The sequence below is a fragment of the Amblyomma maculatum genome, chromosome 2 (genome assembly GCF_055883805.1).
Source record: "Amblyomma maculatum isolate TAMU_Amacu chromosome 2, ASM5588380v1, whole genome shotgun sequence".
Classification (NCBI taxonomy): Eukaryota; Metazoa; Arthropoda; class Arachnida; order Ixodida; family Ixodidae; genus Amblyomma; species Amblyomma maculatum.
Window position 1 is genome coordinate 158359561 of NC_139345.1, and position 17526 is coordinate 158377086.

The 17526-nt window shown below is 49.6% G+C and overlaps 1 protein-coding gene across 1 annotated transcript in view; it reads right to left on the reverse strand.

Moving 5' to 3' along the window:
• The window catches only part of LOC146200266 (monocarboxylate transporter 12-like), a 41171-nt gene extending 24310 nt beyond the window's left edge, over positions 1 to 16861 (reverse strand). Inside the window, exons 1-3 of the mRNA XM_084592313.1 lie at positions 16673 to 16861; positions 15404 to 15746; positions 9185 to 9463 (exon numbers count right to left, since the gene is read on the reverse strand). Of these exons, the coding sequence (XP_084448439.1) occupies positions 9185 to 9463; positions 15404 to 15746; positions 16673 to 16861 (811 nt within the window). The remainder of the gene's footprint in view (positions 1 to 9184; positions 9464 to 15403; positions 15747 to 16672) is intronic.
• Positions 16862 to 17526: the final 665 nt, after the last annotated feature.

Genomic DNA, 17526 nt, shown 5'->3' on the forward strand with positions numbered 1-17526 from the left:
AGATCCCACGCACAAATTCGACGCACAGATGCCGCGCACAACTATCGCGCGCAAGTTTCGCGCAGGGGATTTCGTTCCGTGAGCTTAGAAAGAGTGCGTAACGCGACTAGTAGATCAGCACCGCTTTCGACTGTGCGAACATTGGTGGTACAGGAGACATGGTGCTTCATAGTTTCCCGGAAGATAAACTTTCACCGCAAATGAAAACAAAAATATCTCTTAAATGAAAAGAATAAAAATTGTTGCCTTTTAAATCAGATTGGTTGGATGATTTTCGTGCCGATGACGACCACTAAATCTTGGCAGTGATTGCGTCAACTTGGGATCCTAATTAAGTCAGCGCTACTGAAGTCGGGTGCTGTTCTGCCGTTGTTCTCACACCTTTATAATTAAGTTAATATCCCAGTTGCACGGCTGGCCTCATTGCCGTTACGTTTAGCCGAGGTTACCGAATTTAAATATGAGTCGCGGCTCACTTTACACAGCTCGTCGCCATTCTCGGCTACGTCAACCATTACCAATTAAGTGTACACGGTGATCAACAGAACGAAGCGGCATTTGCAGTAGCCATTTATAACGCAGTGTCTGGAATGCCGTACGGTTCGCGCGGCCACAGCGCACTCAATTAAGCATCGTCCGAAGGCAACATTGCATGCATCCCCATGCCGCGCCGGCCGCGCCGGCCGCGCCGGCCGCGTCGCCCGCAAACCGTACGTTGGATCCCTTGCGCTACGCTTCAACAAAGCGTGCTAAGATTTATTGTTATCTTAAATAATAGGCTCAGGAATGAATCAGTGCCAAAAATTAACCCTTAGTGAGGATCGCTGACTGGTACCGAGATGCTAATAGGAGTGATAACTGTGATAAAAGTAAATTTCTCTTCACAGCTGTGCAGCAGCAGCCGCTCTTCTTTATACCTTAGCTCCTCCGCTAAAGCGTCGTCGTAGTAATTAATCGTCCCTTAATTTCATTGTGAGACAAAGGGATTGACAGTAAGACCGTTCTATAAGTAGACCGTTTACTACATAGCTGCTCAGTCCCCAAGTGTCGTCTGCCGTAGCGTCGATGCGAAACAAGTAGCCTAAAATTGAACGAGGTCGACGGAGAAAACTCCTGTGGGCACTATGGAGACACCTCTGAAGACGTCTCCAAAGCCGCCAAAGTACTATAGGGCTAAATAAAGTTTTTCCTTCCTAACGAAGACCAGGGAATTTAGTGCCCGGACTGAGCGGCCGTCCGCCGCGCTCGCTGCCGGCAGCTCGCAGCATCCGATGCTGCAGGATTCGCGAACTTGTCTGATTTCGTAATGCGGCTGGAAACGGACCACTTCAAGGCCAAAGCCTTTAATGCCTCATCGTTATCAGCGGAGGTACCATGCTTTCGAGAGCGACAGTTAAAAATACATTAATAAACTACAGTTAAACTACATAGTTTGTATTCCCACCCTGCTAAAATCCCAACACTGGGATTGCAGTATCAATAAATAAATAAATAAAAACAAACCTTGCCTCCATCGGGAATCGAACCGCCATCCCCTGGATCCCCAGCCAAGCGCTTTAACAACGGCTCCACGCCTTTTTTTTTCTTTATTGCCTGTTTTGAGTTCACATCAATTCAAAAAAAATCCACAATAATGGTAAAACTCGCAACAACCAGACTTCGGCTGTCACGAAAGGTTTAAAATTTTTTGAGGACAGCCAGTTCATCGAGCACACTGATCCAGTCAGGTGGATCAGAAAGCACCCGATACGTTTCTCTAAGGAGCAGCAGACTCTCGATAAAGTTCTCGCGTACAGAACGCGTGTTGATATCTGCATGTTGCACTTGCATCCTTGTTTTCCACAGGCTGTGGAGGCCCAAGACCATGACTAAATCCAAAGGAATACCCTCACTCTCGACTGGAAGGAACCGTATGCCATACGGATCTAACGGAAGGTCTTTCTTTAGTGTTCTCTGGAGAACATCCCAGTGAAAGACTGGGTGCCAGCAATCCAGAAAGACGTGCTCGATTGTCTCTGGTTTTTTGCAAAGGAGACAGTCTGTTGTCCAGGGAACGAATAAGCCTCTTTCATGTAACCAGGTTTTAACGGGTAATGTGTTGGAATGTAGCTTAAAGAAGAACGTTTTAACTGAAGGCCTAACTGGCATCTTTTTCACACGCTTTAAGACATCCTGTCCGGGGCCTCCACGGTGTGGTTCACGGTAAATCGGCAACGGTATCGTCACATCCAGAAGATCTTTGTACAGCTTCTTCTTACACACTTTGCTCAAGTATTCCATTGAAAAACGCGCATGCAACATTCTGAAAGACAAGACAACTTCGCGCATGTACCCTTTTAAAGCGCCATTCATATTCTCACCAGAACAGACAACGTATTCTGGAAGCATTTTACACAGTCGTACTTGCATGACCGTCTTCAAGAATTTGTCGTTTTGATCACGAAGGAAAAAAAACGCGAGACAACCTGTCGCAAAAAGAGATGCACAAGGCCCAAGCCCCCCGCCTTAACAGGAAGAAAGAGGTTGGTTCTGCTGCACTTTTCCCATGTTGATGCCCACATGAAAACGGCTAAGACACGATGAATTTTTTTAATGCTAACACGCGTCGCCGAAAGCACATTCATTACGTACCATATCTTTGCTACAAGGAAAACATTCCACACATAAGCGCGTGAGAACATTGACAACGGCTTGCCCTGCCATGAATCAGCTTTCTCTCTCGCCCTCTCCGCTTGGCCAGCCCAGAAAGGGGTGGGATCTTGGTACGATTCAAGCGGCACGCCTAAATACTGGGTCGGCAATTTTGACCATTGCAAACGAGAAAAGTATTCAGGCGTAACATCCCAGTCTCCATGCCAGAAACCGGCACTTTTTTCCCAATTTACTTCACAGACTGTCTGTCGGCAGAATTTTTCAACAAGGACAGTAACTTCTTGAATGCTTTCTCTGCTTGAACAGAATACAGCGATGTCATCTGCATATGCCAGCATTTTGACCTGTGCTGACTGTAGCATAAAACCAATTATACGTTCAATATTTATGATAGACCGGCAGAGAGGCTCGAGGGCCCGGATCGTGAAACGCTCTTCGCAGTTCCCCTTGTCTACCGCGAGGATGTTAGCGGGATTTCGCGAGTAACAAATACTGCGCCTTTCCTTTCCTGTAAACGAATTATAGAACGCCGGTGAACTTTGATGCCTTCAATGAAATGCTGGTTGTGTTCGACATGGGGCGCGCGACATACCGTCACGACAGGTCATGACGTCACCAGGAGATTCATGCATATAGACCAACACCGATCTGTGATGTACGCACGATGCGGTGACGTATCTGTCGCAAGGCTGGGCCGACTGGAGGTGAAAAGTAGGTTTTGCACCCGTAAGAATATATAAGGAACCGAAATATTTCTAAGCAGTTTTCTAATTTCACGGGGCACCTATGATGTCGTTATTCGGTACAGAGCAACTATGAACATCCTAGAACAGATCGTAAAAGTATGAAATCTCATTGCCGAGGTGAAGTATATTTAAAACACCGCGAAACGTATGGGGTGTGAGTGGAGAGGGCCACCCATAGAAACACATCTAAACAAAACTTATCGCAACATTTTTCTCGTTTCACAGGGCCCCAGAAATGGTGCCCGGTCGTTCAACGTTTGACAGCGCTTTGAAGAGGTGTATGACAAAGAATGTGTATGACAAAGAAGTGAATGACAGGAAAAGTAGAACGGTAGGCTTGAAAATCAATATGCAGAAGACTACGGTAATGTTCAATAGCTTAGGGAAGGAACAACAGTTTACGTTAGGTAGCGAAGCACTGGAAGTATTAGGCGCATTTGGCAAGCACTCGCAGATTATGACCAGCAGCTTACCGGTATCGCTCAAGAGGAAAGTATACAACAGCTGCATCTTACCTGTACTCACCTATAGGGCTGAAACGTGAAGGCTAACAAAGAGGGTTCTACTTAAGTTGAGGATAACTCAGAGGACTATGGAAAGAAAAATGTTAGGGATAACGTTAAGAGATGGGAAACGTGCAGAGTGGGTCAGAGAAATAACTCAAGTCACTGGCATTCTAGTAGAAATCAAGAAGAAGAAATGGGCATGGGCCGGAGATGTAGCGCGAAGAAAGGATAACCGATGGTCACTTAGGGTAACAAACTGGATTCCAAGGGAAGGAAAGCGTACCAGGGGGCGGCAGAAAGTTAGGTGGGCAGATGAGGTTAAGAAGTTTGCAGGGGTCAAGTGGATGCAGCTAACACAGGACCGGGTTAATTGGAGGAATATGGGAGAGGCCTTCGCCCTGCAGGGGGTATAGTCAGGCTGATGATGATAACAAAGTATGCTGCGTCATTGCAGATGTAATTTACTTTTAAAACCCTTGTTGTCTAGAATACGAGTTAGAAATGCATTGCGGTAGCGCGGCCCATACAAATTATCTGTAAAGAACCGTTCGCAAAGAAACTGACTTTCCGCCTACAAAAGCAGTCGTTTGCTAAGAGCTGGTGCATTATTTTAAGACCATGAATATATGTGCGCAACAAGATTTCACGTCTCAAATCTCTGTAAAGCACATTTATCAATAAATATGTTCGGAGCGTTTCCAGACGAACCAGGAGCGAAACGCCCAAGCGGCTTTTTTTTTTTATGAAAGTTTTGTACCACGCCCCGAAGCCTTGTTGTATGGCGGAAGTAAAAAAAAAAGCCAAGTGCTGGTGGCGCACATGAGCCGCTTAATGCAGTAATTGATACCGTCGAGACAAGGTTCATTTTGTAAATAGAGAGGAATGAAACGGAACAGGAACGACGTCATTCCGTTCTGAAATCATCGATCGTGGCTAAGTAGAGGCATCAAGTATTAAAATAAACATATATACAGCTGCGGCGCAATACAAGCATGTGGTGACAAAGTGATTTCAGGCAGAGTCATGCGTCCAGGTGCACGACGCCGTTAATGCAAAGCTTCTTTTAGTAGCGCTGTTTACGCGATTCGGACAAGCTTTTCCCGTAGTCCGACATTGCTTCAGCGCACACCACATTCCCTTGCAAGTACTGCAAGTCCGACGATTTACGGAACTGTTCACAGCACGATAAAATGACCCCGCACAGTTGCAGACGACCATACACTACCAAAGTTGGCAGACGCTCCGGAGCTGGAGGCGGCCGCGGTGGGTATCGCCAGCTGCACCGTCGCCTGTTGCAATTTCGCGATTTGTGTTCGGTTCACATTTCCGTACGGTGCTCGACAACTGCTCTTTAAATGTAATTCTGTCTAGGATGTATCACTTGAGCGACAATATTATCAAGGTAATCTACCCACGCATCAACATATCAAACTGTGAACAAAACTGCGCGATTCGCTGCGCCCAGCTTGCAGTGAGCCTTTTGGGGGTATCCGGAATTACAACATAAGTTATGTGGGGAGTTTTAAAAGTAGATTGCCTCCGCAATGAGGCAGCATACTTTGTCTCATACTTCAAAGCGCTGGGCAACGTTTAAAGGCCGGCCGCCACTTCTGGTGCTCTGCAAAACAAGAAAAATAATCCGGTAAGTGTGTTTACATGTGTGTTTCTATGGATCGCTGTCCCAACTCATACCCCCAAACGTTTCACGGTGTTTTAAGGATACTTCGCCTCAGCAATGAGGTTTTATACTTTCACGATCTGTTCTAGGATGCTCATGGTAGCTTTGTACTGAATAACGACATCATAGCTGCGTAGAGAAATGAGAAAATTTCTTTGAAATATTTCGGTTCCATGTATTTTTATGGGCACTTAGCCTTCTTTTCACCCCCCAGTCGGCTGCGGCGCCACGAGCGGCCCCTTTGTTTGTAAGCACGGTGTTGGTCTATACACCCTATTCGTAAATACGGTGCTGGTCCTATAGACCCTATTCAGCCCCATCGAGATGGTGCAGTGGCAAGACGCCCGTCTACTAGCTGTACCGGAGGACCCGGGTTCGATCCCGACAGCGGCGGCTGCGTTTCGATGGAGGCGGAACGAAGAGGAGTCCGTGTGTTGTGCGATATCAGCGCACGTCAAAGATGCCCAGGCGGCCGAAATTACTCCCCCTCTTTCTCACTTTCCACTTTCACTCCCCAGTCCTCCCTTCCCTCACGACGAGGGTCAGATGTCCACAGAAAGTGGACAGATAATGTGCCTTTCCCTTCCTGTGAACCATCTCGGCGTCCGTGCGGTCCCTTTCATTTGTCCCTTCCTGCAACGCCGCACCACACAGCAAACGGGAGCAGACCCAGATGCTTAGGAGGCGTTAGTACTGCAGGTATCAGTGGCGTTTGAAATTGATTTACAGGACAGAAAAGGCGCAGTATCTGTCACAATTCTCCGCGTACACATCTACCATGCCCTAAAGGAAGGGAAGGAGATGGGACTGAAAGAAGAGAGGGAAATAGAGGTGCCGTAGTGGAGGCCAAAATGGTTTTCTAATAATAATAATAATAATAATAATTGGTTCACAGGAAGGGAAAGGCGCAGTATCTGTCACACTTGCTATGTGGACACCTGAACGGCCGCCACTTCGTTTCGCCTCCATCGAAACGCAGCCGCCGTGGTCGGGTTCGAACCCAGGAACTGCGGACAGTAGTCGGTCGTCTTACCACTGCATCACCCCGGCGGGGCTGGTTTTCACGCCTCATCGCATTTTAGTGGTCCAAAGTGCCCTTTAAAATTTTTTTTTCGATGTTGCGTTGAACAACACGCCCCAAGCTGCAAGGACGGGACGGGCCACAGCTGCAGTGGGCGATACTGGAAGGATGTATAAACGCGCTGCGGACTGCACCCTAGCAAGGCGCCCGTGTGCTGTGCGATGTCAGGGCACGTTAACGAACCCCAGGTGGTCGAAATTACTCCGTAGCCCACCACTACGGCGTCTCTCATAGCCTGAGTTGCTTTGGGACGTTAAAACCCACAAACCAAACCAAACCTATACAATGACTGCTTATTTTTGCTATTGAAACATGATTTAGCGTGCAAAGGGCAATTGTTAAAGCAGGCAAGCTCGTGCGCTTTTCGCACTCGGTGGTCAATTTCCGACTCGCGGAAGTGTGATAACTTCGCAGCGTCGTTCGTAGAGCCGTATTTTGGAACCGCTGGCTGTTCGAACGCGTAAGGTAAGTGTCCAAGCTGTTGTGCGTTGCTCGAATAATCAATAAAGTTTTAAATCTAGCTTTCAAGTCACCTGAAGCAACGCGCACACAGCAACAACGCCGGCGCCGGCCGGAGGTTGATTGATTGATTGATTGATTGATTGATTGATTGATTGATTGATTGATTGATTGATTGATTGATTGATTGATTGATTGAAACTTTAATTTCCACCGATTTAGGGGGCCCCCTACTCCCCGCTCCTGGCACGCAGGCCTGAGGAACGGGGGCTGCCGGAGATACCGAGAATGACGTCATAATGGGTCCGACCAATTACGGGCAACAGCGGCGTTTGTTGGAGGGCAGACCCACTGGTGCTGGTTTTTTTTTTTTTATAAAAACAAACTGATGTTTGCGTACTTTTCCGCCATTTTTAAGCACGATAGTCGTGTTCAGCGGACAAAAAAGTAAGAAAATACCGCACAGAACTTATTTTTTGCGAAAAGTGTCTCAGCTTCCCTTTAAAGGCCCCGTATACTGTGCATACCTGTCGTCGGCATGGGTGCTGTAAAAGGAAAATCATGGATACACCCCACACAAATCTTTCTTGCCATCTCGGGTAGCTCCATTCTGATGCCACGGTACGATGGGATTCCAACCCGGGACATTTAAACCTCGAGTAAGACACGTATGCAATGCAGCGCCACATTCTACCGGCTTCTTTAAAGCAGGGTTTTATATCTAAGCCGGGTGGACTGTCACATGTCGGAGTAGTTTTCGTCTCTATGCTAATGCGTGTGCGTTAGATAATCAGCATCATCAGCCGCACTATACCCACTGCTGGACGAAGGCCTCTTCTATATTCCTCCAAACAACTCGGTCATATATGCTAGCTGCATCCGCGTGACCCCTGCAAACTTCTTAACCTCATCCGCCTACCTGGCTTTCTCCTGCTACGCTTGAATTCCTTCCCATCGTATCCAATCTGCTGCCCTTTTCGACCATCCCCTTTCTCTCTTCGCACTGCATCTCCTGACCATGCCAGTTTCTCTTCTTATCTCCACTATAATGTCGTTAACTCGAGTTATATCTCTGACTCACTTTACATGCTTCCTATCTCTTAACGGTACACCGGCATTTTCCGTTCCATAGCTCTCTGCGTTGTCCTCGACTTAAGTAGAGCCCTTTTCGTTGGCCTCCACGTCTCAGCACCATAGGTTAGTGCAGGTAAGATGCAACTGTTATACTTTCGTATCAGTGATTAAGTGAGCAGTAAACTTGGAGTATACTAACTAGAATCTGGACCAGCAAAGGGAACCGTGATTTCTCCCAAAACACTGTCCTGTCCACAAATTCTGCCTTCCTGTATCCCCATTTCCCCCCTTTAATTGGATGAGATCGATGTAACGCGTCTACAAGGCGTTTGACTGCGTTGCCTATCCAGAGCGCATCAAATAATTACTTACGCCGGTGTCAACTGCAAACATTCTTAAGTTAAGGCACATCACTTCTCTTTACCACTAAGAGATTGTAACTAAAAAAACGTGCTTAATGGAGCCTTCAAGCGTGAAATTCTGGACTGTCTGTTCTACAGCTGTATCACGTTGTCACACTGGCAATGATATGTGAATACTTGCTTCCGACGTATGAAAATTGTCTTTCGCTGCTGAGTGTCAGTGAAGATGTTGACTCATAGAAACCTGTTCTCAAGGCCCTTCCATTGAGCAAAGGTTGCCAAAGTCAAAGTGAAAAATAATTGCTGGACCTAGGGCTGCAAAAGCTTTTGTGTATACGTCCATCCCAACATTCAAACTCAAAAAGCAGCATTCATTGAAAGTGAGAAAGGGAACATTTGCTTTCGTCTTTGTTTTTGAGAAATATAGGCTGCCCTTTTAAGTACAAAGACGCTGGCGCAATGACCAGTCTTAGGTGATAGATTTTGCGGTAATCTGCCTAGGCGCACCACAAACTGAAAAATATGGCTTTCAGTTTAATACCATTAGTTCGTAACAAGGCAAACATTGCGTTAAGAACTAATGTTTGAAAGAATTGGGATGCGTAAATATATCTCGAAGTTCGAACCTGCGGAAGCCTGTACAACTCCCATGGTTGTGCTTGGCCAGGAGGCGGCTTCCCGGTTGACACCAAACGCATCCATGAAGTACACGTAGAACAAGCCCGATGTGGAGGAGATGGACGCACAGAACACCAGTGCCACACAGCAGATGAAAGCGACGTCCCAGTCTTCCTTCTCTTCTACCGGAGTATCGTCCAGCTGACTGCGCGGCACTCCCTTGTGACGTTTAACGACTTCAGGTGGACGTTCTGCGTGTAGCGTGAGAGTGACGCTTGTTGTTGTGGCTGTAGGAATAAGCAAAAGAAAATGCACAGGTCTGGTACTGGCTCGGTAAATGAGCCACCTCCGCTGCCTGTTTGATTGATTTATAGGAAGGGAAAGGCGCGGTAACTGTCTCACTTATTTTATGTGGACACCTCAACCGCGCCGTAAAAGTAGGAGGAAGGTGGGATAGAAAGTGGAAAGAGATAAAGAGGAGCCGTAGTAAAGGGCTACGGAGTAATTTCCACCTGGGGATCTTTGCGTCCTGCAGACAGAAGAGAAAATAGAGAAGAAAGAAAGGGAAGAGGGAGAGAAAGACGTGCGCCGCAACAACAGCCGTCGTCCTCCACCGAAACGGTGGCGGGTGCAATGACGAACTACAACAGATAAAAATTCTGTGGCAGGCCAGCCCCCGCCGCAAGCGGCGGTGACCTACCTGTTTTGTTGTTGTTGTTGTTGTTGTTGTTGTCGTTGTCGTTGTTGTTGTTGTCGTTGTTGTTGTTGTTGTTGTTGTTGTTGTTGTTGTTGTTGTTGTTGTTGTTGTTGTTGTTGTTGTTGTTGTTGTTGTTGTTGTTGTTGTTGTTGTTGTTGTTGTTGTTGTTGTTGTTGTTGTTGTGGCTGTAGGAAGAAGGAAAAGAAAATGCACGGGCCTGCTACTGGCTCTCTAGCTGATCCACCTCCGCTGCCACGAGCAGACAGAAGAGAAAATAGAGAAGAAAGAAAAGGAAGAGGGAGAGAAAGACGCGCGCCGCAATAACAGCCGTCGTCCACCACCGAAAAGGTGGCGGGCATGGTAGACGGGTGCAATGACGGCCTACAACAGATAAAAATTTTGTGGCAGGATGGCCCCCGCCGCAAGCGGCGGTGACCTACCTGTCCCAGCCCCATCAGGGGGAGTATTGTTTTCCCAGCCCCATCAGGGGAGTATTATTGTTGTGGCTGTAGAAAGAAGGAAAATAAAATGCACGGGCCTTGCTACTGGCTCTGTAGCTAAGCCACCTCCGCTGCCTCGTGCAGACAGAAGAGAAAATAGAGAAGATAGAAAAGAAAAAGGGAAAGAAAGACGCGCGCCGCAACAACAGCCGTCGTCCACCACCGATGTGGTGGCGGGTGCAATGACGGCCTACAATAGATAAAAAAATTCGGTGGCAGACTAGCCCCCGCCGCCCCATCAGGGAAGATGGGGCTGAGACAGGTAGGTTCCTTCAAATGCTCATGTTGCAGAAGCAACTGCTCCAACTTGTAATCGTTTCTCAGTAGTACCCTGAGGTAAGTTTTCATTATGCTATTCTAGCTCTTATAGCTTTAATTAACACATTAATTTTTTTCCTACACCAAAATCTTTAATAATATTTGTTTTCAACCTTCAGTGCTCCAGCTATTGTACTACATATTTCAGTCGAATGGTTAGTAAGTCGATTGGAGTCAAAAATTCCGAAACTGTTTTAAAAGTGCTCACCTACTGCAAGTATACTGCCAACATGGCGCTGAGTAAACGTGGTGGTACTTGTTACGCAAAGAGAGCGTATGAACTGCGAATAGAGCAGAACCCAGCGTAATACATTGGCTTCGCTGCATGCCATTATTTGTTGCTTTTTTTTACATTTCATCAATCAAATAGCAAAACAAACCTTATCTTTAGCTGCGCCTCTTCTAGGCGTCTGATTGACAGTTGCAGTGAGAAGTCGTATCTTAACACGCGGCTACAGTTATTATATTGCCGCTGCTTTGGAAGTGAAAACGGGACTTCATTAGGCTGCTTTCAGAAAAACATATTGCACAAATACTAGACCGCTCTGCACAAATACTAGAAATATCATTGTCGTTTGTGTGTTTTACTTCTCTTTTTTTCATGTGTCCAACCTTTTCCTCCTCTGTGCACGAACTCCCGGGGAAGGAAAAAAAAAGTGCTCATGGTCTGCAGGCCAACGGCCCTAGGTACAGGTGCGGACATAAGTAAACGGAGCACGCTATTCCGGCTACGGAGTAATTTCGACCACCTGGGGATCTTTAACGTGCGCTGACATCGCACAGCACGAAGTGGCGTCCGTGTGCTGTGCGATGTCAGCGCACGTTAAAGATCCCCAGGTGGTCGAAATTACTCCGTAGCCCTCCACTACGGCTCCTCCTTCTCTCTTTCCACTTTCATTCCCACCTTCCTCCCTTCCCTTACGGCGCGGTTCGGGTGTCCACAGAGCAAGTGTGACAGTTACTGCGCCTTTCCCTTCCTGTGAACCAATTTAACTTTAACTTCCGTGTCGGACATAAAAAAAAATTATTTGCACAAAGCGCACTGGCGTCTACTACTAGCATGTACACATCACAGTTGCAAGATTTAATTACTCAAGTCATGAAAAATATTAGAAGCGAAGGCGTGCTCCAATGACTTTTTTTCCGCACCGATACATGCAGCACGAGTGACTGCAGGGGAAACGGGTGTTACGTACGCTTCTGTCGGCAACGGACAATGTTTAGAGTCAGAAAAAAAAAAATATTATAGAACCCCATACCCGTGGGTGTGCCGTCGCTGGTAATTCCGGCTTCCGGTAGCGATATATGTGATTCCATGCTCGGAAGTCAAACAGAATAGGCGGGCACACAGTTCCCTCTCGAAAGCTGGCAACCAAATGCCTTAGCTATAGGGCCCAGGAAAGTCATATCCCGTCGAGAGGTCGCTAACAGCTGCGTGGCAGCGGCAGAAAGCATACGCTCTGTAACAACACAGGAAATCCACGGGATACGGACCAGCTTTACACGACACACGCTAAAGCAGAAGTGTGTGATGAGTCTCATGACTGCGAAAGATCATTGACACTGGGTATTTCGTAAGCAAAAGAATTGAAGTGTACATGAGGGGCTCGTTGTGATACACAAAGGAAAGAAGCCAACAGACGGGGATGTCAAGGAAAGCGTAGAATTTTTTTTTTTGCTTTTTGTTGCTGACTAGAATTTGTGATATAATCAATTTTGGGACATATACAATTAAAGACAAAGTAGAAGGAAAACGAACGTGTCGTCGATGATGGAAACCGAACCCACGACCGCCGAATATCGTTGTTTCCGGTGTTCTTACCAACTGAGCAACTGAGGCTATATCGACCGCTGTCCAACCTTCTACTTTCTTGACTATTAATGTTGTTTTTTTACCGAGCCTTGAGAATGTTCACAAGCGCCACATTACAGCACTAATTCAGGTCAGTAGCAAAAATAAAAATAAAATTGGAGGACGCTTAAGTTTCGCCTTCAAGAGTGGAACGCGATAGCAATATTGCACCTCGTTCGCACCGCCCACTCATTCGCTCGGTATGCTCTTGAGTCACACAGCGTTCGGCGCGGCAACGAAACGTGCGCCTGAGCAAGCGGAACGAAACAAAGAACTCGGTGTCTCGGAGGGAGAAAGCCGGGCAGCGACGCGCCATGAAGGCGGACGCGATCATTGGGCTGACGCCTTGATGGGATCGTCCTCTATCTCGCATGGGAGCACCACGCAGAAGCATGATTCCTCGGAAGCAACTCGGCACACATCGCAGGGGACGCTTTCCCAGCAGAAGCGCTACGGCACAGCGATCACGTCAGAGGCGTCCGGCATCAGACGCTGCACCTAGCAATCGCGCTGTGAGCGGAAAGAGGAGCCGCGTCGCCTAAACACCACTGTTCGAGTGACGCACGCTGGATGTTGGAAGGGAAGAGAGCGAGAAAACTTATTAAATGCAAGGGTATTGGGGCATCCTCGCACCGGTACCCGCGCGGCCCGAAGGGGAAAAGCGGGCGAGCGAAGATAGTGATCTAAAGAAAGGAAAGACGCTTGATTCTACAACCCGTGAGGGTGCACGGCGAAACGTCAGGGGCGAGTGGCGCGCCACGTGTTGGGGCAGCGCCGCACATTGCGAGGAGGGGTTCTTCTGTGTTTGCCGCAAGATGGCTCTGCACGTGCGCAGAGCGCAGAAGAAATGTAGCGGAAACGTACTTCGCTACTCGTGTAACTGCGACTTCTGTAAGTAACATGCTCATAATTACCGATATACACCGCAGTATAACGTTCTACGGCACGTTTCTAAGGCAAACCGTATTCACTAGAAGCGCTTTTGTACCGCTTTCAAGCATTGAACTCGTGGCTGAGTGGTAGCGTCTCCGTCTCACACTCCGGAGACCCTGGTTCGATTCCCACCCAACCCATCTTGGAAGTTGCTTTTTATTTATGAAGCGCATGCATGAAGTGCGTGCTGGGATTTATCGCTCACGGCCAACGCCGCCGACGACACCGGCTTTTCTGCGACACGAGCTCCTTAACGCTACCGCGTTATTAAATGTCGAGCTTCTGTGGCGGCGATACGCTTCGACAGTGAAACGATGGACGGTCACGATTATCCAGCGATTCGCCGTGGGGGTGCATGGTAGAGGCCAATAGTGATAAATTCCAACGCGACCAAATGGTCGGAGTGGACTACGGAGATGCTGTAGGGGCACTGGCGGGTATCGAGAAGAGACTTGCGGTCGGGGTGGTCATTTGCGGTTATTTTGCGCCAAAATGGCTCTCTTTCAACTTTCACTCCCATCTTCCTCCCTTCCCTTACGGCGCGGTTGCCGTGTCCACAGAAAAACAAGTGAGACAGTTACCGCGCCTTTCCCTCCCTATAAATAAATAAATAAATCTCTTCTGTCTGCACGAGGCAGCGGAGGTGGCTCAGCTACAGAGCCAGTAGCAGGCCCGTGCATTTTCTTTTCTTTCTTCCTACAGGCACAACAACAAGATGGCTACGCGCGCGTCTCGCGGCTCAGCATTGAGGAGGTGGAGCGGCCGCAGAGCTGTAGTAGAAGCCGCTCTCTCTGTCTATCCGTCTCTCCATGAACTTGAAGAGGAGGAAGGGAAAGTGGCGACGCCCGCATCACGCGACTTAACACTGAGGGGCCGGAGCTACCGCATGGAGTAAGATAGTGAGAGAGGGGCGTGCCAGTTGCGAATGTCGCGGCCGTCGCTGGGTAGCCTTTCACAATTGTGTGTGCGTTTGCTTTGCGTCGCAATGGATGAAGCCGGGCCATCTGGCACTGCGGCGCATGTTTGCTGTGCCACGGCCGCTCAATGGAGGCGCACTTGCGCCTCCATTCAGCAGCCGTGGCTGTGCTCAACGTGCTGAAGTACAACGGTTACGAAGACAGAACCGGAAAGCCGGAGGTCCATGAATCGACAGTTAGGTTTCCAAGGCTTCTCCCAGAAACGAAGTGCTTACCGCAGGTCCACTGTCGAGGGGGAGATTCCGAAGAGGCGGCCAAGGTCAAGTGGCAGCTTGACGCGAGTTTATTTATGACGGTCGCGCAGGCGGCCGCTCTTCGGAAGCGGTATAGGAACATGTAAAACATGGAAGCTGTATAGGAACATGGAAATGTAAAAGGGCGACGCCGTCGGTTCTGCCCATTCCGATTCTCGGAAAAGTCGCGCTTCGACCGTGCCGCGAAGGAGGCAAACCAGAGCAGGTAAAACTTGAGGTTCTTGAATAGGCGGGGGGTGAAGAAATTGGGGAGCACAGCCCTATAACTGTCTCCTAGTACAGATTAGGGACCACCGCAACGGGGCTGTGCGGGGGAGGGGTAAGTGGAGAGAAGTGATAGATAGTGAGGGGGAGGAGTGGCAAAGGGAGGCAGGGGGGAGGAGAAGGCGCGGCAATGCCAGAGGGGCTCACACCTGCGGTGTTAGAGGCGGGGGCGCAGTTGTGTGTCCTCCAGAAACACAAGGAGGAGACTGAGGGCGGCAGTTTGCTTGACTGACGGATACAGCTCTTCACTCAGCGTTGACGAGGGAAGTCCCAGATGTCGGTAGCCCAGTTGAAGGGCAGCTCGCTGTTGTCGCAGGGAGGGTCAGACACAGAGCAAGAGCTCGAGGGTTTCTTTGGGGGCACCACACAGAATACACACTGCACTGGGAGCATGGCGGAGGCGCGACATTCGTTCAGTAGTCCGCACACAACCGATGCGCAGACGCAGGAGGCAGACAAAGTCCCCACGGTCGAAGGCTCGCGCGTCGAGTAGGCCGATGGGCTGGTTGGCGGCCACATGCTTGTCAGGGTGTTCGCGGCGAACGTAGCGAGCGATAATGAGTCTCACTGGATCGTAGTGGGAGGCTGATGACGAGAGGGGCACGGGGAGGTGGTGCGCCTGCTTGGCCAGCTGATCGGCGGTCTCGTTTCCATGGATGCCAGCATGTGAGGGCGTCCATTGGAAGACGACTTGAGCTCCGCGCAGCTCCAACTCGTCGAGCTTGGTGACGATGACGAGCGGGAGGTTGTGGCCTCTCTCGTGGTTGAGCAGGCTCTGCAATGACGAACGGGAGTCAGTCATGTTTGCCGCATTGATAGGGCGCGGCATATCAAGGATGAGTTCGAAAGCAAGGTCGATAGCGGCGAGCTCTGCGACGGTGGAGGGGATGGGCGTGGGAAGCTTGCACTGCTTTTTTAAGCCCAAGACAGGGGCAACACAAGCTGCCGTAGCAGAGTTTCCTTGGTTTGAGACGGATCCGTCAGTATACATGAACTCGAAATTGTGAAGAGTTCATGCTGCACTGCTGCCACCTCTTGCTGGAGAGCACAGAGCGGGGTGAAGCGTTTAGCTGTTACTCCCGGAAGGTTTGCGGCGACTTGCGGTGGGCGGTAACGATGGGGAGGCCTCGGTAGGTGCGCCGAGTTGGGAGGACCGAGAAGCTCGTTGAAGAGTAGCAGCGCCCTTCCCACTCGTGAGCGACTGTTGCCGAGCAAGTAGCGGAGCAGAGGCGCAAACTCAGGTGCTCGGTGGATACGCTCGACGTGGTTAAGGAGCGTTTGGAGCGCTCTGAGGGAGACAGGCGAAGAGCGTATCTCCGCATAAGTGGCAGGAATTTGAGAGAAGCTGGGCAGGCCGTAAAAGAGCCGGAGAGCTGTCCGGTGGTCTGCGTCAAGGGAATGCCACTTGAATGGGGCGAGGTTGACCAGAGGCAGGACATAGAGCACCTTCGACGTAGCGACAGCGTCGTATAGTCGCTGGCATAATGCAGGTGTGGCACCTTCGCCGCGCGCAAGAAAGCGACGTGCTTGAGCAGCGACTCGCTTCGTCTCTTTGAGGAGGTCGTTGACAGCGGGAGACCGCTTTAGTGTGCAGTCAGTGAGCAGACCTAGGTACCGTACCTGCTTGCACCACGGGAGATATTGGCCGCCGATACGAAGTTTGACGAGCTGCCAACGCGCAGTGTAGCCACATGACTGTACCAGTAGTGCCTTTGTCTTATCACTGGAGGCAGTCATTCCGATGTTTGCCAGGAAGGCCACAACACTGTCCAGAGCACACTGTAGGAGGCGCACTTTGTCATGACACCTAATTGTCGGGGAGGTGGCGAAAAGGGCTACGTCGTCAGTGTAGACGGCAACACGCACAACATCTCGAAGTAGATGGCCCATGCTGTCTGCTAGTCCCGCTAGCACCCAAGTTGAAAAGAAAGGGGCTCAAAACACTGCCCTGGGGGACACCACATGGCACAGGGCGAGGAGCGCTGCGTTCAGAGCGAACGCGCACACGGATAGTTCTGTCGCTGAGGAAAGCACGGACATAGTCGAGCAAGTGTCCACTTATCCCATGGCCTTAAGCGAGTCCAAAATGGCCCAGTGTGGGAGGGAGTCGAAGGCACTCTTCCCGTCGAGCAGGATGAAGAAGCCGGCATGACGGGACAGGTGAGCTTGCTCCAAAGTCGAGACGACATCGGCGATGGAGTCCGCTGTGGAGCGTAGGATTCGGAAACCGCTCTGTTGTGGGGCTAGCGCGTTGGTAGCCTTGGCTCCTAGTTGAGCCGATGAAGAGCCATGTCCTCAAACACTTTTCCAGGAGCGGAAGTGAGGTAAACCGGTCGATATGAAGTGAGGTTGTTGCGGGGCTTGCCCCTCTTGAGGATAGGAACGACAGCAGCCACACGCCAAGCTTGCGGGATGTTCCCACTGCTCGAGACCTCGTTGAATGCTGCGAGCAGTTGGTTTTGCTGCTGTTTCTGGAGGTTTCGGAGCATTTGATAGGTGACTCCGTCTAGACCGGAGGCACCATGCTTCTTGTGGTGGTCTAAGGCGCGACGGAG